This window comes from Eretmochelys imbricata, chromosome 4 (assembly GCF_965152235.1).
Source record: "Eretmochelys imbricata isolate rEreImb1 chromosome 4, rEreImb1.hap1, whole genome shotgun sequence".
Lineage (NCBI taxonomy): Eukaryota > Metazoa > Chordata > Testudines > Cheloniidae > Eretmochelys > Eretmochelys imbricata.
Window position 1 is genome coordinate 131,432,331 of NC_135575.1, and position 25,432 is coordinate 131,457,762.

At 40.6% G+C, this 25,432-nt stretch overlaps 2 protein-coding genes across 9 annotated transcripts in view; one reads left to right on the forward strand and one right to left on the reverse strand.

Moving 5' to 3' along the window:
• The window catches only part of PTCD3 (pentatricopeptide repeat domain 3), a 42,130-nt gene extending 39,417 nt beyond the window's left edge, over nt 1–2,713 (forward strand). The window contains exon 24 of the mRNA XM_077815983.1: nt 618–2,713. Coding sequence (XP_077672109.1) covers nt 618–678 — 61 coding nt within the window. The 3' untranslated portion in view covers nt 679–2,713. The remainder of the gene's footprint in view (nt 1–617) is intronic.
• Nucleotides 2,714–3,110: 397 nt separating this feature from the next.
• The window catches only part of IMMT (inner membrane mitochondrial protein), a 38,103-nt gene continuing 15,781 nt past the window's right edge, over nt 3,111–25,432 (reverse strand). For 4 of the 8 annotated variants that reach the window (XM_077815980.1, XM_077815979.1, XM_077815982.1 and 1 more), the window contains 8 exons: nt 24,562–24,698; nt 21,066–21,169; nt 19,104–19,239; nt 16,265–16,394; nt 6,642–6,865; nt 5,282–5,413; nt 4,679–4,808; nt 3,111–4,083 (listed from right to left, as the gene is read on the reverse strand). In XM_077815980.1, coding sequence (XP_077672106.1) covers nt 3,476–4,083; nt 4,679–4,808; nt 5,282–5,413; nt 6,642–6,865; nt 16,265–16,394; nt 19,104–19,239; nt 21,066–21,169; nt 24,562–24,698 — 1,601 coding nt within the window. In that variant the 3' untranslated portion in view covers nt 3,111–3,475. Of the gene's footprint in view, nt 4,084–4,678; nt 4,809–5,281; nt 5,414–6,641; nt 7,822–12,000; nt 12,094–12,400; nt 12,416–16,264; nt 16,395–19,103; nt 19,240–21,065; nt 21,170–24,561; nt 24,699–25,432 lie in introns of those variants that run through there. The other 4 variants (XR_013346025.1, XR_013346024.1, XR_013346027.1 and 1 more) reach the window with 4 other exon arrangements.

A 25,432-nucleotide genomic window follows, 5' to 3' on the forward strand; every position in this document is an offset into this window, starting at 1 on the left:
GTCAGAGTAACACCCCCAGACCCCCCCAAAAATGGGCTGAAGTGACTACGGATTTTTGGGTGCCCAGTGTGAGACCATCTTTAAAAGGAACTCATTTATCGAGTAGTGCTGAGCACCCAACCTTGGAAAATCAAAGCCTGGATGGTGTCTAGTTGGGCACTCAAGCCACATCTGAAAATACATGCGGTCTTCTCTCAGCTCAGTGACTCAGACGTTACCAGTAGATAATGCTTCCAGTGGGCTTCGTCAGATTAGTTTCTTAAAATGTTGCTTTTTAAATGTCTCACTTTTATCTAAGACTTCTATCTGAAAAAACTACTGGAGTAGCTAAAAATCAGGGTAACCCTTAACACTCTAAAGGAAAGGAAACCCTTACTCTGAAAGTTGCGTTGCAGAACTGAAATTATTCCTCTTGAGGCCCAATCTGGCCTGGCTCCTATTCCAGCCTGCTTCTCTTGCTACAAAATGAGCCTTATGAGTGGGTGGTCTCCTTCATTTCCCTCTGGAAGCGAGCTATCTACCAGGGAGGAGTATGGATAGGTGGAAGCAGCTTAGTGGGCATTGAACTGTCCTTTGTGTAACAGTGTCACAAGTTAAATTGCACCTTTTCTCCCCAGGAATGTGCTGGAAGATGCTGATTCCCAAAGCAGTGACAGCAGTGATAGCGACAGCGACTAGGACCCGTTTCTCTAGCTTTCCCTGTGTAACAAAGAATGGGAGTAGTTTCTCACTACTAGGGCCTGTGTGGGCTGCTTTGGAAAGCTGCATGCATGATTTCACATCTCTCCTTCCATTGGACGTGACAGATCAAAGGACGCTAGGAATAAGAGGCTTGTACTCTTCTGCTTGCAGTGATACCTCTCCTTCCACTACTACCCTCAAGCCAGCTAGGAAAGACAATGGAAGTTCTTCCCTGGTAAATGCTCCTCTAGTGACTTGTCCAGGGGGTAAAGAGGAGACACATGAGCCTTACTGGGACAATTACCTGTTTTCTATTGACTTAGTCTGTGAATTTAAACAGCCTTTAGTTACTGTTTCACCATGTTACATGAAACATTCTTACCAGCCCTGTGCAATCAAAGTGTTTAAGTTACTCTGCAGCATAATGGAGCTGATCTATGAAGACTCCTTCAGGGGCTTGCTTATGGTACCTCTCCCCTCTTGGGTTCAGGAATGGGCTATGACAGCTGCTCTACAGTGAGCCTCTAAGGCTCCAGCTACCCTGCAAGCTGGGGGTGTGATTCTCACCTTAAAATGTACATGGCTGGTGTACTCAAAGATGCTGCTTCTACCATCCAGCAGAGGCCTACTGCGACCTTGTCTTCTAGCATGCATAGGCAGTGCTGCCTTGAGAAGCTTGATGGTTCTGTTGAACTGATATCACTAGGATTATGTTGTTGTAACACACCCACTCCAAAGGATAGAGTTTACCCTCGCAGGCTCCACTGTGGGAAGAGGGAGTTTGTCAGTCTTTTAATCTGCCTTCTGAGATGAATCATCTTTTCATGGAAGAGGATCAGCTGGGTAGTATGAAGACCCTCAAGGCACAAATCAATCATTTTCATAGGTAACATCCTTTTGATCACTTCTATAGCTACCAGCATAGTAATACAGGAGTCTCTGCCATATTACACTTAATTAGCCTAAGCAAAATGAGGGAAACTTTTCTTTCTTCCTGTCTTCCCATTGCCATATTTACAGCTAGACTAAAAAAATAGTGCAAGGAACTAACCAGTTGTTTCCAACTTTCTCAGCCAGTGGAGGGAATGGCTGGCCTTCATGTCACCCAGTCTTGCTTGGATCTCTCAACCATGAGGATAGAGCTAGAGTGTTACAGTAGTAGCTTAGATTCCGACTGTATTATTCAGCCACTGGTCTTAGGTTCATGTAAAACTGAAATAGAGCAGTCAGTATAACTGGGATTTTCCTATAGGAGTACTGCTAAGCCCACAAAAGCCTTTCCAAATGTTTGAAGCTGACAGTAAATAGCAATTTTTGCTGGTGAGAATTGGAATGCTAACATTATAGGGATGTGAATTAATTGTGATAGGGTTGTAGATATCTGTTCTAAGTAAATATCCCACTTCTATGCTCTTTGATTCTAAAACACAAGGCAAAGTTAACCATGCAGAAATATATAATAAAACATGCCAGAAATGACAGGAAAAATTGATATTTTAACTAGTTCATATGGAATAAGGGTAAATAAAGGCTTGAACAGGTCTACTTCACTATCTTCCATGTTGGAATTGAAATACAGTAAGCAGTGTATATCTGTTGTATGTTTTGTAAATAAATTAGTCATTTGTTTGGCAGGACACCTTGCATGAGATACTGATGAATGTGGTTGGTTCTAGGCAAGTTAAAGAGAGCTGATACATTCTACCCAGATTAACATTACACTTCAAAGTGAAACATAGGGAGGAAAGTTCCTTACCACTAATGAGCCCTAAACATGCAGAACAGGGAGGCATTCAGGAAACCTAGCAGAAGTTTCTTGCAAGTCTGAATGTGTTTTTTGTGTGATCAATACTTAATATATCTATCATGATAGAGGCACAGAATGAGTTTTAAATATTTTTCAAGATGTTTTCTGGTTAAACCAATTCATTGTCAATGATGATACTATGCACACATCTGAAAACTTCATGTCCTAACTACAGACCATGCTGTTTAACAGACTACTAAATTAAAGTATTTCCTTATACAGTGAGAGGATGTGTATTTGTAATTGCCCAAGCACGAAGATATTTTAATTCTAGATTATGCACTTAACCTGGCACTACAAGGATTTAAAATACAACTGCAAGAAATAGCACCAGCAATTATACTATGTAGGGTAAAAGGCAAGGGCTAGTGATGGTATAAATTGAAATTCCTACACCCTGAAAACAAGAATATATACTAACAGTTACCAAGAGATGTGGCAGCTATTTGCCACCATCAACTTCAGGCCACCACTACCAACCCTTGCATGATCTTCTCTGGATGCTGCAATCTCATCTTCCTCCTATGTGCATATGAGATACAAACAAGGAGCAAATGCAGAAAGTTTCTATCAGCTATTTGGTAACAGATTTAAGCAAGAGAATTGAATAATAGAAGAGACATGGGTTTTACATCTTGTTTTATTCAATGGCACCAACTGGCAAATCAATAATGGTGGGTTACAAACATTTTGGCTGGATCACAAGCCAAATCAATACAACTTGGAAAACGGCTACACAAGTTGCAGAGAAAGCATCCTGGTGTTTGTCATGATAACGACTGAAACCAAGACAAATATAACAGGTGGTGAGAGTCAGCTCAGTACACGGAAACAGGACGGTACCTGTGGTTTGTGACATAACTCATTTCTACCCCTTCCAAGGTCCTTGTTTGCAAACCCTTTACAGATCATTTGATTTTTTCCCAGCACTTAAACAATTCTGCATTAGGCTGCTTCCACAAGTATAGTATAGATCCCTAGTTTAGATCAATCCATTTGAGTTGTTCCTAATCCCACTGCACTGGCATATGCAGTCAGGATATCTACTACTTGTTTCGTTTCCAGGGTCATTCGAGCTTCAGTCAGCCAATCCTGTGCCACTCTCCTAGACTCCCCTTTCAGCTGGTTGACAAATTTAGCTGCCAGCTCCAGATCTCCATGTTCAATGCAATATGAAGCATAGGATAGTAATTTAAATGTGTCCAGATCTTCAGGGCTGAGCTCAGCAGGTGGTTTCAGTTGCGGAGGATGAAACAGGAGAAGCGACTGTAGGTAAGAGAGCAAGTACTGATACAAGCTGTTTCTGGTTTCATCAATCATGGCCACTCTTTTTGCCAGTTTTTGGACTGTGCAGAAACGTGCCCTGAGTGCTTCTTCACTATAGACTCCGCGGGTCAAAGATTCTTGGGGGAGAGCTGCCACTAAGGCTTCGGTAAATGCATTGTCAGAACAATTGGCTTTGATGGCCTCAACTGCGCACTCCAGTGGCTCAGTGGGACTATCCCCAGATGCAGTCTTCAGACTGTATTTTAAAGCCTCAACTGAAAGCCACAACTGATGTGCCTTTCTGGCTTCTTCTTCAGCAACTGCGTGGCCTGCAGAATAAACCCAGAGAGGAGGTTTTTGTAGACTGACATTGACATGTGTGTGTGAGAGAGAGACTGCCACATCAAGGTAAAGTAACTATAAAGATCTGCACCCTCATAGGCCAATGAATATTGGGGTCACCCTGCAGTAGAATCAAGCCTGGTGAAAACCAGCGTATAGCTGGCAGTCTGCAGTTACACGAACACAGGGTATGGCCAGCATGCTAGAAGGCTGTTTGTGAGCAGCCTAGGCAGGAACTACTACAGCAAGGTATTCAGAGTAGCAGCCGTGTTAGTCTGTATTCGCAAAAAGAAAAGGAGTACTTGTGGCACCTTAGAGACTAACCAATTTATTTGAGCATAAGCTTTCGTGAGCTACAGCTCACTTCATCGATGAAGTGAGCTGTAGCTCACGAAAGCTTATGCTCAAATAAACTGGTTAGTCTCTAAGGTGCCACAAGTACTCCTTTTCTTTTTACAGCAAGGTATTGTAAGACCCTGCAATCTTGGGTGCATGGTTGACACAGTACCCCACTAGTCTGGATTGTGCTCTGATACATCACAGTCATTACAAAACATTTCTGCCCCATTTTCCAGTACTCACTCTCTACTGCCTGCTCAATTCCTTTCAGCCGGGCATAGGCTGTGTTGATATCCAAAGTGAAGTTGTCAAGTTGTTCCTGAGTAAGGCGTTTGAATTGCATTTCCTGTTCATTGAGCTTCTCAGACAAGCTCTGAAACAAGAAACCTAACATAAATCTAGTACCAGTGTAAATAAATACATAAACAAATACTTCATGGAGAGAGATCAAAATTATACCCTTTAGAACACAATATCACAGATCAGTTTATTGTATGCCTTCCAAAGACAACGCATATTATAGTAAATACAACATCGCCCCAGCAATCAGGCACCCTAACCTGAGAGTAGGGCCAAATACTATTGCACTTGCTGTTTAGTATCAGCAAATCCTCTCTTCCATCAAAAAGATTAAAAGGAATAGAACCTGAAGTGACCGAAGAGTTTGTGTATTCTATCCCCTTTCAGTATAACTGGCCTGAATTAAAGCGTACTGAAGGATGCATTTGTAAGACTGCTGTCCAGTGGGACCCTTACGTGATATGCATCTCGCAAGGCTATCACAGTAAACTAGATACCATGCCATGTAGTCCCTGGCCATTTCATTATAGATCTCCCCTCTCTTACCTGCTGAAACTCGAGCTTGAGTTCCTGTTCTTGGATCTTCAGAACCTCTCTCAGGTGATCGGTGTGAGCAGCTGCCTGCCTGCGGAGCTGGGTCCTCATTTCACTCTCCATTACTTCTCGGACTTCTTCTATCTGTACATAAACAGGCACTAGCTATAAGCCTTCATCTCCCAACTGCTTGCTGATAGCCAGAGTGATGTTACTTAAAATTAACCCAACAATAATTTTCTTGAGGACATATTCCTGACATCACTGAGCTTTTTATAAAGAGACTATACAACTTTACATTTTTTAAATTAACAGCGTTTTAGAGACACCTTGAAAGTTCTCTTGCTCTGTTGGTTTGTCTTTCTAATGGCTAAAAGCCCATAATGCTAGTAACCAGTGATTACACTTGCTAGACAGTTAACAGTGCATGCTTTTAATTTTAGACATGCATGAAAAATAAAAATTGCTCAGATAAAAGTATACATAAAAAAAATTCTAAAATTTCCCCCATCAGGTCTCAAATTAAAATGCTTCTAACCTTTTTTCCCCTCCTCTATCCCCAGTATTTTATTTCAAGCTATACACATAGTGTCAGATTAGCTGCTTATAAACTTGACACATTTATTTCAGGCGTGGCTGTATGTTTTCCCAATCCCTGAATGTTTTTTGCAATAATGAGTCACATGAGAAGTCAGTAGGCTTCTAGTTCTTTCTTGTACTGAGCTTCCTGTCAGTGAACTGTTCACTCAAGCTAGCCCTGGTCACTAGTTATTTTTAGTTCATTGAACAATTGGGATTTCCACGGTTTTCCCTTTTCTTCAAATGTCACAACAACCTGGATGCAAACAGCAAAATTAAAACAAATTGGGGGGGATCCAAAGATCTCAATCAGAATGCAGCTTTGGACAACCAGAACCGGGAGTGAAATCTTGGCCCTACTGAAGCTAATGGGAGTTTTGCTGTTGACCTCAGTACAGCCAAGATTACACCCTGCTTTTCAGAAGTGCACACATGCAAGATTTCAAGTCCTGTTTGCAAGCACTCTCTACAGCTTGCTGACCATATACGAATACAAATACCCAATACTTGTGTGTAATAGCTGTGGCTGACTATGCAACTGCATGGAACATTTTCAAAAGTACTTACGTGACTCACGGGCTGTTGAAAGTTTTACCCTACAAGCCTAATTTGCACACACATTTGAGAATCAAGCCTCAATGTCCAAAGCTATATTCCTGTTTTCTAGCCAGCTGCCACACTATTAGTTTGCGGCTTGGAAGATATCAGACTTCACTGGTGAATTCCACTGCAGGCAGAGAACATACTGGAAAGCAGCAGAATGGGAGGACCAATTCCCCTACGCTTACTGTACCTTTTTGTCCTGGTCGATCTGGATCTCGCTTTTGCGGTGCTCTAGTGCTTTTGCCACTGCTGTCTCAAGTGCTCTCTTATCTTCCAGTTTTTGCTTTTCCAGGGCTGCCTCAATGTGCTGCTGTTCTCTCACTCTCTGATCGGCCAGTTCACTGTTGAGCTGGTCAATACGACGATGAGCATGGGCAATGAGAGAATTTAAATCATCTGTAGACAGCTGACCAGCTAGAGAGAACAAGTTTTATTAGAAATAGATCACTGCAGAAACAGTCAGACACACCACTTGCACTACCCAGCGTGCACACGCACGAAATAAGATCATCCTCAAGGTCACAAACTGGGCATATTTAATACTCAACTAGTACCTTACTAACTCTCCCCCTCTCCCTGCCCGGACACCCATCCAAGCCTTTCTGGACAGCATCTACAAACTAACTAAATACAAGAAGGAGCTACCAAAATGCTCATCTCACAATATTTCACTCTTAATTGCCACCCTGCCAGCCCCTTGACTTTTTCCCACCATTCTTCTCCACCCCACCATTAAATCTAATTTAGAACTGTAAGTTCCTCGTAGCTCAAGAACTGCCCTTTTATTGGTTTTTAAAGCACCATGCAGCTATTACTGTGCTAATAAGCCATACAGCACCTCAAGGGATGTAGAGTAAAGCAGGTGCAAAGTCTGGGTGAGACTAGATATGGATGACAGTGAGCTTGCTGAAGCTCAGTCCTGAGAAGACGAGCAGGGACAGCGAGTGATAGGAGAGCAAGTCAAAGTACTGGCAGCTATTATACAAGTTTCTCTGATTGAGGTTTTTATCCAGCATCTGTTACCAGAGTCCACAAGCTGGGGGTCTGGTTGATCAAACAGTGGCAGAGATCAAAACTATCTGCATATGGTCAAAGGTTGCAGCCTTTTCTTTGGGATGTAGACCTGGCCACCTTTGGCACTCAGGACCAGATTTCTACAATGTGTGCTATACAGGGCTCTCTCTCAAACCCATTCCCAAGCTACAGCCAGTGCAGAAGGCAGCAACCTGCTTGATAAGCAGAGTATCTTACCATGAGAAGATTTTACTTGTGCTCCAGGATCTACGTCTGCTATTGGCTTCTGGGTGGAGCTTAAAGGTGTTGGTTCTTACCTAGGAAGCCCTACATGGCCCAGGAAATGAGATCTCAACCTGTTAAATGGGGGAAAGAGGGATGCTCCCCAGCATGTAAAAGGATGAACCCCTGGCCTCAGGCTATCCTACACAAAAAGTCACCCCAACACAGGCTGCCCCAGTAAAGATTAGCAGGCATACTTGAGCTGCACCACCTTGCTGTCAGTAGGGAAGAGATGGGGCTACCAGCAGAGCATTCTCTGCGATGACCCCTTTTCCTCTGGAATGTTCTCTCCCAGTCCTGGTTCAAAATAGCCCAGGCTTGTTGACAGGGCTGGCCTTACCATGAGGCAAACTGAGGTGGGCGCCTCAGATGCCAGACTGTGCGGGGGGCGCCACTAGGACCCAGAGTGTAGAAAATTGTTTCTGTTGCTGGTGCACATGGATTCTCTCTGCTCTAGATGCACGGAGATGGGGGAGTGCTGTGCTGGAGGAAGGAGGGCACAAGAGACATAACAGGCAGGCAGGAGAAAAGGGAAGAGGGAATAACAGAAAGCAGCAGGAGCTGCAGGGAGAGAGAGGAGGAGGAGCCTCTTATGTACCTCTCTAGCACCCCCAGGAGCCTGGACTGATTAACACCAGCTTCTCAGAGACCTTCCTGTTTCTTGCTGCTTCCCTGAACCCACTTCAGGAGAACAGGCAGTCAACTAAAGTAGTAGGAGACAGTTAGGCCCTTAAGCCGCTGATATCTTCCCTCACCCAGGCCCTGCTACCAGCCTGCTTATTGTCCCCTTCAACTGAGTGCTGAGAGCCACTATAGCTGGCACAGAACAGCAGTCATGAGTGAAAGAAGAAAACGCCCCTCTGGGGCAGCATTCAGAAAAAGAGAACAAGCAAAGGAAGCTTTTCTAGCTAAGCAGGAAGGAGCTCTCCTGAGATACATAGACACAAATGTTCACAGTGAGCCTTCCGGCCCCAGTGAGGACGTGAGTGGCGAGGAGATGCCTGATCTTCCAGTTAGTCAGTGTGCAGGTGACCTGGCAGCTACTGCAGCATCCATATCTCCATCTCAAATGGATGTAACCATGCACATTCCTGAAGAAAAGTGCAGATCAGAGAAGAGTATGGTGGAGACACAAGGAATAGCTGCTGCTGAGTTTAGTTCCTTAAGTCTAGATGATCCAGGACTGGGGACCCACTTGAGCAGTAGCCTGAGGGACTTCCTCTTACTGCATGGGCCACAGCAAGTGAAAAATTTCATGTTCCCCAAAGACAATGAAAATAGAAGTTTCCATCCAACACATTACTGGCGTGAAATCCCCAGTGGTGACAAAGTGGAGAGGCCCTGGCGTTTGTACTCAAAAACCCAGAATGCTGCATACTGTTTTTGTTGCAAACTGTTCCAGTCTAATGTTCCAGCAACATTAGGTTCCACAGGAACAAAGGACTGTAAAATTTTGGCTAGAAATCTGGCATGCCATGAGAAGGCAGCAAGTCACCAGACAGCATTCCATAGGTGGAAAGAGCTTGAGATGAGACTAAGGTTAAAGGCCACCACAGATGATCAGCATCAAGAGAAGATTGCATCAGAGTCTCTTTACTGGCAAAATGTTCTGAAGAGGCTCATTACCATTGTGAGAATGCTTGCGACCCAAAACCTAGCACTGTGTGGCACTTCAGATCAGCTGTATGTGCCAAACAATGGAAACTTCCTTTAAATTGTGGAGCTGATGGCCGAGTTTGATGCTGTACTCCAGGAGCATCTAAGAAGAGTCACCACCCAAGAAATGTACACACACCACTACCTTGGAAAAACAATTCAAAATGAGATCACACAGTTACTGGCAACAAAAGTCAAACGGAAGATTGTGGCAGATCTGAAGTCAGCAAGATATTACTCTGTTATTCTGGACTGCACACCTGACATCAGCCATACAGAACAAATTACTTTAATGATGCGTTTTTGTAACAGAACCTAGTGAAAATGTCCCTGCAATGGTGTCTGTCAGAGAGCATTTTCTAGCATTTATTGACATTGATGATACTACAGGAGCTGGTATGACAAATGTGCTTCTCAAAAAGCTGGAAGATATGGGCATTGCGATAGCTGACATGAGACGTCAGGGTACGATAATGGTGCCAACATGAGAGGAAAGAACAGAGGAGTGCAGACACAGATCCGAGAGTTAAACCCTCGAGCTTTTTTTGTCCCCTGCAGTTCTCATTCATTGAACTTGGTGGTCAGTGATGCAGCATCAGCTTCTAGTGAGGCTCCTGAATTTTTTAATGTAATTCAAAGCATCGATGTATTTTTCTCTGCATCAACTCATCGATGGAAAATTTTGAAGCAACATCTGGGAACAGCCTCTCTGACACTGAAACCACTGAGTGCCACACGGTGGGAAAGTCAAGTGGAGGCGATAAAGCCTATCAAACTCCATATTGGGAAGATAGATAATGCCATGGTTGCCATTATGGAGGATAATGCTCTGACGGGAACTGTTCATGGGAGAACAGTAGCAGAGGGAAATGGAATCACCAGAAACATACATAACTTCAAATTTCTGTGTGACTTACTGTTGTGGCATGACATACTGTTTGAAATAAATGTTGTAAGCAAGAGACTCCAAGATGTTCACCTTGATATATCTGGAGCAATGGAACAACTGGACAAAGCAAAGTCATACCTACAGTCTTACCGGTCAGATGAGGGATTCCAAAACTTTCTGAAGAGTGCACAGAAGTTGGCAGAGGAACTTCACACTGAAGCTATTTTCCCACCCGTTCAAGAATACAAGAGTCACCGAAGAAGACAACATTTTGATTACAAGGCACAGGATAATCCCATAAGAGACCCCAAACAACAATTCAAAGTTGAATTCTTTAACCAGGTGCTAGATTGTGCAATACAGTCAGTTGAAGAACATTTCTTGCAGCTCAAGGAACACAGCAGTGTATTTGGTATATTTGATATTCCAAAACTCCTCACTATACCTGAAGACCACCTACACCAGCAATGCAGGGCACTAGAGACAGTGTTGACACATGATGACATTCACAATATTGATGCAAGTGATTTAGGTGATGAACTGAAAGCCCTTTCAAGATACATATCAGCAGGATCAACTCCAAAGGCTGTTCTGGAATATATGTGCACAACTAGGATGACCACCCTCTTTCCAAATGCTTTTGTTGCTCTGCGCACACTCCTAACACTTCCTGTAACAGTTGCCAGTGGAGAACGCAGCTTCTCCAAGCTGAAGTTAATAAAAACACATCTACGCTCCACAGTGACTCAGGAGAGGCTGGTCAGCCTAACCATCTCAGTAGAGCATGAACTGGACCAGACTGCGGATCATCAGCAGGAAGCAGTTCAAATCTTTGCAACCAAGAAGGCATGGAAAGGACCACTTTGATTATTCAAACAGATAAAAATGCCAGTGTTTACTATGCAGACAAGAAAAGTTACCTTTGCTGTTCAGGCGTTTGAAAGTTAAGTGTTACTTAAAATTTTTGAACAAAGCATTTTAAGTTGTTCGTTCTCCTTTATTGGGATAGGCAGCAGAGCAGTACCATGAGAGGAGAAGAACAGGAAGAAGGCAGAATTGAGACCTTTCAAAGTTTTGGCCCAAGCGAGGGGGCATGGGGGCGTCATTTGAGCGCCCCGCCTCAGGTGCCAAAATGTTGTGGGCCAGCCCTGCTTGTTGACCTGCCAAGCATGCGCTGCTAAGCCCATCCATTCCGGTGGGCACTGGAGGAGGAATTGATACTGCTGGGCATGGGATTTTATTTGGAGGAATGTGCTGCGAAGGGGAGTTTTTAGTCCAGTTTAGGACTGCTGATCAATGATTAGTATGACGTGGACAGGTGGCAAGAAGAAGCGCTGCTCCTGTGATGAAGCGTTGTTTGTAACTCCTTGTACTGTGTGTAAGTTAGATGTCAAGGGAACCAGCTCCTTGTACAAACTGCTTTGGTTCAGAGTTTTTAAAATCAAACTAAGCAAGTTGATAAATTTACCATTTTCCTAATGTGAAGAATCTACAGTGCATTTAGGCCAAAATTTTTCAAGCATCCACTCATTTTGCAGGCCCTACTTGATCTCAAGGGCCTGGTTTTCAGAGGTGCTGAGTATCTACAAGTTTTAAATGGTGCTGGTGGTGCTCAGAACCTCTACAAAATGAGGCTCAAGGTGGGCATAGGAAAATTGAGGAACTAAAAATTAGTGGGCACTGGAAAATTTAGGCCCAAATGGCTTACCCAAGGTTATCCAGCAAATCAATGGCAGGACACAAAACTTTCTGGTTCACAGTTCTGTGCTCCCAATCATCTGGGATCAGCATAAGGGCATACCTAGTGACATGCCAATATTCATGTAAGGAATTTAACCATGCAGTTGTTAGTATTTACAGTAACTGTTACCTGAGCAGCAAAACTATTTCAAGTGTATGATTTACAAGCACAACAGACAAGAACCAGACTACACACAGAACCTAAATGGGAAGTATTCCAAAGTAAACCTCAGCGCTAATAAATTTTATAAATGCAGCAACTAAACACTAGTTGATATTGCCTAGTTGTAAAGCAATGCACAACACAAACACAGAAAGAGACTTGAGAAATAACATTCATAAGAGCAGAAAAAGTTACAGTAACTCACCTAAATCAGTTATCTCTGCAACAGAAAGAGGAAGGTTTGGAAAAATTAATGAACAGTCAACACAGCAAATCAATTAGTTGGTAAAAGCATGCAGAAATGTACATGAAAACATACCACTCATAGCTTTGTATTTAGAGTGCCTAGCATATTATAGGGAGTCTTTTAGTTAGACTGGCAGCTTTTTCTTTTTGTTAAAGCTCTTTAAAGTCCCTTTACATACTACCAACATTAAACCCACAACATCAAAGCCTCTAAAAATCACATTCCGAAATCCATAAATGCAGATTTTAGAGCTTTAACAGTCATAGCAAAGGAGCAGTGCAGATTAAGCTAAAATATGTTTAAGACTAAGGACTACAAATTTTAATTGGGAAGCACAGCATTACACTTTGAAGTTAGTCTTTCAGTTTTCGTTATTCCAGAGCAGAGGTTTCCACAACATACCTATTGCTCGACACACAAACACTTCAGAATACAACTCTGAAACATTTAATTATGAGCAGCAATATGGTTCATTAAACTTGTTATTTGCTCAAATGAAGCTCTCTCAAGACTGGAATTTAAGACAGACCAGCACAGGGAAGATTTCCCCCAGAAAACGCAAACTGAATGTGGCCTCTTTGTGCCCTTGCCCTGCAATTAACAGCTTGCAGGTGGGACATCTACACTTGCAAGGAGCCCAACTGAAGTGCATTGTCACTTGCAGGATCAGGGCCCGAGCAGAAAGCTAAGAAATAATTTCAAGAATTAACACAGAGTGCAGAACTAAACACCTGAAAAATGAACCTGCTACAATTCATAGCCATGAGTTCCAATATGTTCATTTTTCTAGACACAGCCTTTTACATCTAAAAAGGCTGCTCACATTTCACAGATTTATTCTTATCACTGTCTTTATTAATTAAATAAGGAAAATTTTATTAAACTTATTTTCAAAATAGCTTTTCTTGTTTGTTTGAAGAGAATTTGGCAAAAACAGTTTACCATCTGCAAAGACCTAGAATGCTATTTTTGGGCCTGAGGTGAAGTTTTTTTTTAATGGCTGTTACAAATTCCTTAAAAATAAAAGCAGTAATCACAGAAAATCACAGAAAAGGTGAACTACTGCAGCATGATTCAGCACAGCTATATCCTACTAAGTTAATATTAATTCACAACCTGTAACATACACAAATATGTTATGTCTACAAATACGTAGACCAATTCAGAAGCTAACTCATTAAAAGCTATGAAAAAAATTTTTTTTATATTGGATATAAAACAAAATCTTAGATTGTTTGATAAACCATCATCAGAACAGCATAACTGAGGTTTCCTGAATAACGCTTGCTGGCTGTTTTTTCCCCCCCTTATTTCGTGCTAGGATACAAATCCTGACTGCATTAATTACATGAGGTACACAGGTACAAGATTTATTCTGACAAAATTCCCTATAGCGCATCAAGCTCTGCAAGTCCTTTAGGTAAGGTAATTGAAATTTTAAATTACCGTTTAAAGAATTTGTGACTCTCTACTTAAATATGTTTCAAATGGTTCCTAATATGGGCTACCATATTTTTAAGCCAGGAGAAAAAAAACCCAAGCACCTAGCAGAGAAATTCCCCAAAGAATAAAAAACTCCAATTTCACTGACAGAAGAGCTGTAATGTTATCAGGCCAGGCTTATTTGCTGCTCTAACACAATACTCCACTCTCTGTAGAACCATATTTAGTAAGTCACCTGACAAGTAAAAAGAACAGTAACTTAGAAAAATGTGTATTTACTTTTCAAAGTTCAGTGCTGAAGTTACTGCTGCCAATTTCTCTGACCACATAAATATGAACAAGTATCTGGTAAATACACTATTTCCAACACAGGTTTTGCTTTCCACTGCATGCAAATAAAGCTATGGGTCTCAACAGTGAGACGGGCATTCTCTCACTAATGAACGGTATGAGCACACTAAAAAACCAGCAGCATTCTCTCAGAATCATATCAGTATCCACTACTACAACACAAGACGACAATTTAAACAAACATCATTAAAAAAACGGCAAGAGTCCGGTGGCCGAAAGCTTATGCTCCAATACGTCTGTTAGTCTATAAGGTGCCCCACGTTAAGGAAAAGTTAGCACATGTGACTCCATTTTGGTTTGGGGCCCACCAGTGTCTAAAAGCAAGCACATCATGCACCAGGAGGAGTGTTCCCTAGATACTGCATCCTTGTAAAAATCCTCCTCCTTGTCTCCAGCCTGCCTTGACTCCCAGTATCTGTTTTTTGTCAGTCTCTAACTCCCTGTCTCCTGGCCTTTGATGTGAGGCCTCCCATCCTGATAATAAAAGTTACTGATCCATGGCTTTAGGACCATGCTGTGTAATTAACATACTGATTTAGCAGGAGGAATGCACCAAGCAGGGATAGGTGGTAGATAAGAAAAAGGTTTGTTTATTGGTTAAGGTTTCCGATGCACAAGGGCAACATGCTTTGCTAAAAAGTATATAACCTTTGTATAATCTGTATTTGGGGTCCCCTCCTGGCTAGCAGGGGGGCACCACGCTTGAGCGTAATAAACTTGGTGTTTTTTGGGAACTCTGCAGTTGTGGACTTTATTTATGTGCCTCAGCCTAGATTCGAACTGTGCGTGTCCTACCAGGTGTAATTCGCAGCATTTGTGTGCACGTCCTACCAGGTGTAATTCGTAACACCCAGGACTCTTTGCCGCTTTTAAAGACCCAGACTAACACGGCTATCCCTCTGATCATTTAAAAAAAAAAATCACTTCTTAAATTATAAACATGCCTTTGCATATCCATAAGATGAATCATTAAAACATCCCTGAAAGCTATTAAGTGATAGCCTCAACTATGTCAAGGAAGCTAAACATTGTCAGAAAGTTATAGACTCCCAGGGCCAGATAAATGCCAAACCATTCTTCAGAAGGAAGGCCTGGATTTCGCAAAGCATTTAAGCATATGCTTAAGTTCTTTGTTCTGAAAAGGGAAGAGTTATGCATATGCTTAGGGGCTTTACTCAAAGGGACTCAGCAACAGGGCAAAACCATGGTATTTAATAATATATACTTTCCAAATGAAAGAAACATCCTTATGCTTTATCTCTGTTGTTTAACATATCTGTCATGTTATCTGATGATCACTGATGCAGTAGAGCAGTAGCTGTTCAGTACTATCTCAAGAGAGCTTCTGTGTGACATTAAATGGACTTGCTCCATTTCAGTTCAAGGTAATTTAATCTAGCTAACTGTACACTGGTTACTCCATCCATATTCTATAAAAACTCAGCTACAGATCTCTTTAAACAGTTTACTGCTTTATACAGTTTATATTCCATTAAGAATCTCAGAAAGGAAATATTACAGATTTGATTTTTTAATGGAAACAAGTAGAAAAACAAAACTAAGTTACTCTAGCTGTTACATAAATAACAGTTGCTTCTGCTTTATTGAAAGGACCCTTTTCAGTTTCACCTGGCCTTCTCTTTCCATCATATGGGTTTATCTACATCACTACTCTTGGAACACCTGGAAATTTAAAAGACTACAAACAGAGGACAGCATAAGTACCTTTCTAATGTTAAGTTTCAGTGCGGGTGCTTTCTTCAAGCTACCCAAAAACCATCTCTTGTGATTTCATCACCAAGAGCATAATTGCTCCATAAATTACCTACTGAAAATGAGGGCCTTCTGTACCAGTTGGTTCAGATTACTTGGGATTTTAGAGTTAATTCACAATAGTTTATAATTAATGTATAGAAACAGAAAATTAAAACAATTGTATGTCAGTATACACAGCTGTAGCGCTCTTGGAAAACAAAGTGCTTTGTGCATCATTAAATATTAAAGGTAACATAACAGTCCAAGACTTACTGAGCCCCTTCCAGCCAGTTTGTATTTCTGGAGTGATACTATCCAGTTCTCGCTGAAATTCATCCTTAGCTTTCGCCACAAGTTCATGGTACTGAGCTACTATCTTAGCCTCAGATTGTGCTGCCTGAACCTACAAGATATAATAAAAATTGGGTTAGATATGATTTAATACTTGCCTTCAAAGGTATATCTATTAGGGCTGTCAAGCGATGAAAAAAATTAATCACGATTAATCATGCAATGAAAAAAATTAATCGCAATTAATCACTCTGTTAAATAATGGAATACCATTTATTTAAATATTTTTGGATGTTTTCCACATTTTAAAATATATCGATTTCAATTACAATACAGAATACAAAGTGTACAGTGCTCACTTTATATTTATTACAAATATTTGCACTGTAAAAAATAGTATTTTTCAATTCAGCTCATACAAGTACTGTAGTGCAATCTCTTTAGCATGAAAGTTGAACTTACAAATGTGGAATTATGTACAAAAAGATAACTGCATTCAGAAATAAAATAAATAATGTAAAACTTTAGAGCCTACAAGTTCAATCAGTCCTACTTCAGCCAATCACTGAGACAAACAAGTTTGGTTGTAATTTGCTTCCTGCTTCTTGTTTACAATGTCACCTGAAGGGAGAACAGGTGTTCGCATGGCACTGTTGTAACTGGCGTGGCACGATATTTATGTACCAGATGCGCTAAAGTTTCATATGTCCCTTCATCCACCATTCCAAAGGACGTGTCCATGCCGATGGTGGGTTCTGCTCGATAACAATCCAAAGCAGAGCAGACCAACGCATGTTCATTTTCACCATCTGAGTCAGATGCCACCAGCAGAAAGCTGATTTTCTTTTTTGGTGGTTTCAATTCTGTAGTTTCCGCATCGGAGTGTTGCTCTTTTAAGACTTCTAAAAGCATGCTCCACACCTCGTCCCTCTCAGATTTTGGACTGCACTTCAGATTCTAAAACCTTGGGTTGAGTGCTATAGCTATTTTTAGAAATCTCACATTGGTACCTTCTTTGTGTTTTATTAAATCTGCTGCAAAAGTGTTCTTAAAATGAACGTGTGCTGGGTCATCATCCAAGACAGCTATAACATGAAATATACGGCAGAATACAGGTAAAACAGAACAAGAGACATACAATTCTCCCCCAAGGAATTCGGTCACAAATTTAATTACAGCATTATTTTTTTTAAATGAATATCATCCGCCTGGAAGCATGTCCTCTGGAATGGTGGCCCAGGCATGAAGGGACATAAGAATGTTGAGCATATCTGACACCAATACCTTGCAACACCGGCTACAAAAGTGCCACGCGAACGCCTGTTCTCACTTTCAAGTGACATTGTAAATAAGAAGCACGCAGCAGTATCTCCCGTAAATGTAAACAAACTTGTTTGTCTTAGCGATTAGCTGAACAAGAGGTAGGACTGAGTGGACTTCTAGGCTCTAAAGTTTTACATTGTTTTGTTTTTGAGTGCAGTTATGTAACAAAAAAAATCTACATTTGTAAGTTACACTTTCATGGTAAAGAGATTGAACTACAGTACTTGTATGAGGTGAACTAAAAAATACTATTTCTTTTGTTTATCTTTTTTACAGTGTAAATATTTAATCAAAAATAATATAAAGTGAGCACTGTATACTTCATAATTGAAAATATAAAAAAACACCCAAAAATATTTTATAAATTTCAATTGGTACTCTATTGTTTAACAGTGTGACCCATGGCACAGCCATGACTGGCACAGGTCAGTTGACTCAGGCTCAGGGCTATATGATTACAGTGTAAACATTTGGATTCAGGCTGGAGCTTCAGCTCTAAGATTCCACTCTCCAGCCCAAGCATCTACACTGCTATTTTTAGCCTCACAGCCCGAGCCAGCTGACCCAGGCTCTGAGACTCGGTGCTGCAGATTTTTAATTGGCAGTGTGGACATACCCTAAGAGTGTTCTACATCAAAGCTAAGTCCCTGAACACATCCAAGGGTTTAGCACTGATGGAACACAGTTAAGGTCATATCTATGCTCTAAGTCAGCCAGTTCTGAGACAATCATATTGTATTGTTTATAGCCAAGATTGACCCTAGAGCTGTTGTTCTAGTTTAGATCTGTGTGCTGATGTTCCTATCAATACATAAAGGCAAAAGAAAAGGCACATTTCAATAAAAGCAGCTTTATAAGTCATAAGAACCCTGCAAAGCAGGTAAGTTTTATCGTCACTTTACAAATAAGAAAGCTGAGAAAGAGAAGTAAAGTGATTTGCCTGAGGCTACACAGAAAATCACTGGCAAAACAGATGGTTGCTGCTAGTTCTGTGTTCTAACCACTGGACCATGGTGTCTCTCCTTTCCTATCTTTCAAAGAAATATGAATTTCTCATGAAGGTTAAAGAATATCACAACCCTCTAATTCACCTATAATATTATTTACATTTTTTTCCTGAAGAGGGAAAACAAAAAAAGCAACTCCAGAGTATCGTGAAAAACACAGTACCTGAATACGTCAAGTGTCTATTTATCCATTTTGATTGATTTATAACTAGCACCATGATCAAAAGCTACAACTTACCCAACTTCCATCAAACTAAAGAAACCATTCACCCACTAAAACAGATCAAGTAATTGAGCCACCTTTTCCCCACCCACCAGGATCTTGTGATAAATTGTTCATTGTGACAGGTCAGCTCAAAAGCTCGAATTATAGCTGAATGGTTCTGAATTTATACTCAGTATTTTTAAGCTATTGCAGGAGTTTCTGCACATGCTGGCAATTGCCCATTATGCAAATGATGATTTGTTAGAACAGACTTGGGAATCGTTACCTTTTTTACTTCATTGTCCAGGTCAATTATCATATGATGAAGATTCTCTTCTGCTGCAAGTATGTGAGATTTGGTTCCAGTGATCTGAGACTTCTTGGCATCATCAATCACACCCTTCATTTTCTCTAATTTTTCTCTGAAAAAGGCCGAAACTACTAATTAGCATATACAGAAGTTCCCTTCTTATCTGCACTGGCAGGGAGATTGATCAGATGACCTAACAAACTAAAGGAGAACTTTAAACTCTAAACAGAGCTGCTAGAGGGTTCAATGTTTTAAACAGATTTGAAATTATGATTGTATTTAGTGTGAAATTTTCCTTCATAAAACTTTTTGCCCAACAGGTTGGGTTGTGAGGAGACAGATTTATTTTGGAAGCTCATTTAGTTTTATATTCTTAAATTGTATATGCAATTGTACATTTGTACATTGTTACATGCAGGGAACTGGGTTGGATGTACTCTGCCAAATCAAACACACCTGATATTTGAAAACTGAGCCACTTCTAGCTAATGCAAAGTTTAGTACTAAAAAAATGCTTACATTTTTAGAAGTGAATTGGCTGTATAACTTTTGGCCCAAGTTTTTTGGAGGGTGTGATGAAAAGGAAATGGAGAGACCTTTATAAACTCAAACATTAATAGAAATGTTTTTGTGACTTTTTTTTTTTTAAGTTCTCCCCTTGCATAATTGGAAACTCAAGACAACAGCACTATGTTCCTGATCCAAAGCCCATTGAAACGAATGGGAAAGACTCCCATTGCTTCAAGGGACTATGAAGCAGGCCCTAAATGAATACAAGCAATAGAGCAAAAAGTAAACGAACAGCAGCCAGTCAGATTTTTATTATAGCTAAATTATCTTAAGTGTTCTTTAAAAATATTGGCTCTAGTGATACCTGTTTGACTATTCCTAACAGTAAGGGGAGGGGGAAGAGCAGCATTCAACACTCCAATCATTTTGAATTTAAAAAGGATTTTTTTTGTTGAAAAAAGTTTACACACAGTCAGTGGCTATTAGGAGCATTTTTATCGTTTACTAGCTTTCTGGGGGAGTTTTACTGATGGGGTTTCCTGAGTTCTTCCCACATGCTTTCAGGTTTTATTTTTCGCATCTCCCCAGAAAGAATCTTTCCAAGATAACCGAATTTTAGGTGTGTCCTACTTCCACATACACAGGCCCTTTAATACCATTGAAATCACTATTCTTCAGGAGCCTGCATAAATTAAAAACTCATTAACGAAGAGTTAGAAGTAGTTATACAAAACTTTAGGATTATGTGCTGAAAAAGGATTATGATCTAAAAAGCAAGGATATGAGTCTTATTTTTAAGTTTCTAATGTAATTACTGCACAATCCTAAGGAGTCTAACTTTATATAACCAGGTTTTAAAGTTTTGGCCATTACAACTGATGATACCTAATGGTATTATTGATCCCTGTACATACAGAGGCCAGCTGTGAAATATCTGCAATACGTTTGCTAATACTGTTTAAGTTTATCCAAGATTTTATCTGCACAAGATATTACAGATATAATATAATCTTTTTTTTTTTGGTCCACTGTCTCTTCTAATTAATAGTTCAGACCAGATTTGGGTTGTTTGGTCTCACTGCCACAGTATCTAAGCTTCAAGAGTGATCAGATTCATTCATTGTTTTATTAGAAAAAGGAAAGGAAACAATGAAAATATTTAAGATTTTACTGTTTCAGATTCTCAATTATATCAATCTTCTGCAAAATACCAAATCCAGAGACACCTGAGAAGCACATGCTAAGCACTCTTATATCAAGAGTATGCTTGGGTTAAATTCTTTGGTGCTGGCCTAGGTATAATCTAGTTATGAACAAGTCAATCTAATTTACACAAACACAGTTTACTGTGTGTCGTTTCTAGAATTTCTGCCAAATTGGACACTGGCGATATGTAATCAACACTATGAAATGCTCAGAACAACTTACTTGGCTTTCAGAAGGGCATCAGCAGCTTCATCCACAGCCTTCCTGCGATCTTTCAATGCTTCCTCCAAGGTCCGCCACTGAGCAGATTTTCTCTCTCCTGAAGTCTAGGAAGCACAAGCTTTCTAATTAGGCAAGTTATAACCACTAACAAAATTATCAGCAGGAATGGAAATTCAAAATAGCTGCACAAACTTGAAGGTTCCTAACTGATTTGCAATTAACTTGAAATATGCCCTTTTAAAAATTAACTTAAGTCATTTAAAAACAATTACCTTTGTTACTAATACTAACAACTGAAAGTTTTTAAAATCTAATTTTATCAGAATTTATGCTGTTTACTTTATGCACTTTGTTCTGACTAAACAGTGAAAATAAACTAGTCAATTTCACATTGATCCTCCTGAAATAGAGAAATGTAGGAGTCTTTGGGTTGGACACTACTGGGAAATATTTGCTGATCTTTAAAAATGTAATACAAGTAAATAGAATACTAGTTCTTGTGTTTTAAAAATAATCTTTTAAAATTCAAGCTCTAGATTCAGTTTAATCTATATAATCATGTTCCTTTCATTTTAAAACAGATGAATATATTTTTCATACAGTTCCTATCAATCCAGTAGCACTGACTGCCAAATTCCCCAATGTGAAAAGTGGTATCACCATTTCAGACTTTCCACATAGGAGACCTCTCAAGCCCAGTCCTTATTAGCTATGGATATGCCTCTCTAAAGCTAATTAGCCACTTGAACACCTTCTGGCCTAGAACATGGCTGAAAGTAACAGCCCTCTGCTGAAAATAAAATCTAGAAATGCTAAATTAAAACACACTGGGACTGTATGTTGGCATAGCTAATGTACATTCCTTAGCCACAGACATCTTAGTGGATGTAGACACAGCCTGGAAACATTTTTGAGATACCGTACAACATATAATATGGCTGCTGAAGTTTTCGGCTTGATTAAGAGGAACCAGGACTGGTTTGATGAGAATGACCCCAAAACACTCACTGCATGCTACACATCGAGTCTACATTAAGGATAAGGATTCAGCAGCTAGGAAGGTGGCTCATACCAGACTTTGGCAAATAAAAAACCAGTGGTCAGAAAAATAAAGCCATGGAGTTACCATGGACAGCAGACCACAAAGACACCCCAAAGCTGTTTTGCTGGCCTTTGCGCTGCGTATAGCCTCAGATGCAACATGATAATGCATGCTGGACAGCAATTCGTTCAACTGACCAAAAAAAAAGAAATACTTGCTCGATGAACAAACAGTTCAGTTTCAAATAGTTGATACTCAACTGCCCTTCCAACATTTCTGAGAAAGCAATTAATACTATTCAACAGCGCTCTTTAAAATAAGATCTTGTACTAGCCCCAACCTGATATGAGACCCTAATAGCAGTCAAGCAGCGGTCACAAGGGAAAGCACCCAGACCAGGTGCCATTCCAGCACAGATCTACAAGCAGGCTGGCTATCCTATTGCAAGATGTTTTTCAAGATTCTTCCCCACTATCTGAGAGCAAGAGTCAGTGCTACAGGATTTCAAGTATGCCAATATCATTCACCCTTACGAAGGTGATAAGGCAAACTGATAGTCACCATGTTATTTTTCTACCTTCTGTTGCTGGGAAAAGCCTTCCATGGGTTATACTGAACAGATTTAACCCCTATCTTATGGAAATCTCCTCCCTGACTCTCAATGTGGATTTTGGGCTGGACAGGGCACTGCAGACATCATCTTCACAGCCCATCAACTTCAGAAAAAGTGACGGGAGAAAAACCATGACCTTTATATGGTGTCCATCAACTTAGCCACGGCTTTTAATTCTGTAAATCATGAAAGACTTTGGAAACTTTTATTCATCTCTGGATGCTATTCAAAGTTTGTTTTTGTCATTTTGTGCACAATGGGATGATGGCCAGAGTGGGGGAAAATGGCAAGATATCAGACTCCTTTCCAGTGGCACCAAACCAGGTTCATGATGGCTCCCACACTCTTTTCCATCCTTTTTTCAACTATGCTTATGGATGCATTTCATAACACTGACAGAGGATTATTTATTCATTTCCACACCGATGGAAAGTTGTTTAATGCTTCCATGCTTGCATAAAAGTGGCAGATTTACTTAAAGAGCTCGTGTGCGCCAATGACTGCACTAGTTGCTCACTTGATTAGTAATAGTCGATTTATAAATGATCACTTCGCTCATGTAGTTAACTGCTTTGGTTTCACAGTTAGCTGAAAGAAAACTGCAGTACTATACCAACTTGTGCCAGGGGATGTGTACAATGCTCAAGTCCATGGAGAAGTTTTGTTACCTAGGGAGCATGCTGTCAAACCGTGCCACAACTAACTATGAGATTACCCATCAAATAGCTAAGGCAAGCTTTGCATTGGCAATGTTGTCACACTGCCTATGGAACACTACAGGCATACAAATAAGCGCTAAGATATGTTTATGAGGCAGTGGTGATAACACTTCTATATGGGATCACCACCATACCAGGAAACTTGATCAGTTCCATATGCGCTGTCTTCAGTCTCTTTGCTGGGTCACATAATGGCACAAGATTCCTAAACCAAACTCCTTAATCGTTGTTGGATGTCATAACAACTCAACTGCATTGGCCTGGGCCCCTCGTTTGTATGGTCAACCCAAGAACACCCAAGGCCATATATTATGGTCGGTCAATGTAAGGCACCCACTCTCATGTTGATCAGTACAAATGGTATAAAGATACACTGAAGTCAAGCTTGAAAACATGTCCGGGTGATCCCAGTAACTGGGAAGCAACATCCCATGACAGAGCAAGGTGGCAGCACATTTGTCATGCTGCTGTTAACCACTTTGAAGCAAGAGGTATCAGCAACTTATGAGAAAAATATGAACAGCACAAAGCAAGGATACAATAGCTTGCAGTGGTCACGGACAATTTTTTCTGTCCCACATGCAATTGTGTCTGCGCTTCTCACTTCAGACTGATCTGCCATATACTTGTTCATTTATAGTGTTTGCTGAATCCTCACACATTGACACTGATGTGAGACTCCATGATGACACATTCCATATTCACTACCAGACACTAACAAATGAACTTCTGTAGCAAGAGAGAGAAATCCACTGTAACTGAGTGTCCAGGGAGGCTGAAGTGTTCTCCGACTGGAACTATTTTAGCAATAGTAATGGTTTTAACAAAGTGATCTAAAATGGAGTTATAGGGCAGTTTGATGCCCTTACCGCAATATTTAGTATATTCATTTCCTACACACTTCATGTATATTAAATGTTAACTCTCTGAATACCCAAATTGAGCAGGCAAATAAGAACTATCCCTATTTCACAGACAGGGAAACTGAGGAACAAAAGTGCCATTACATGTTCAAACCCCCAGGAGAAAAATCAATTATCTGATATTATCTTCGATTGTATGATAAACATTTCTAGATATTTCAGTAGACTAAGAGCTGCATCAGCATTTTATTCAGTTTACCTCAGAATTATCCATAGCCTCCTTCAATATCTGAGCATGAGTATTAACAGCTTGCACTGCAGCTTCCTGGGCAGTAATTGCCTGAAGGGTTACTCGAGCAGTACTGCTTAGGGCTCCTTCCAAAGCTGCTGCAAGAGCTGGAGAAATAAACAGTTAAAACACAGATAATTTCCTCCATCACCCTTACCTTAAAAAAAAAACATTTGCATACATATGGGTAACACTCATGTCCCCCACAACATTTCCTCAATTGGCCCCATGATATTACTTTTCACCACCCAAAAGGATTACTGAGAATCCCTTAAAATTATCAAAAAAAAGAACTTGTGGCACCTTAGAGACTAACAAATTTATTTGGGCGTAAGCTTTCATGGGCTAAAACCCACTTCATCAGATGTATTTTCCACTCCATGCAGTAGGAAGACACACACACACACACACACACACACAACATGAAAAGATGGGGGTTGCCATACCAACTCTAACGAGACAAATCAATTAAGGTGGACTATTATCAGCAGGAGAAAAAAAACTTTTGTAGTGATAATCAGGATGGCCCACTGGATCGTGTGGTGTGTCCTGGATGGAAGCTGGAGGCATGTAGGGAAGTATAGCAGTCAGTAGGTTTCCAGTACAGGGTGGTGTTTATGTGACCATCGCTTATTAGCACTGTAGTGTCCAGGAAGCGGATCTCTTGTGTGGACTGGTCCAGGCTGAGGTTGATAGTGGGATGGAAATTGTTGAAATCCTGGAGGAATTCCTCAAGGGCTTCTTTTCCATGGGTCCAGATGATGATGTCATCAACGTAGCGCAAGTAGAGTAGGGGTGTTAGAACAACGCTTCCTCAGCTCTCGTCCTCTAAGTCAGCCAT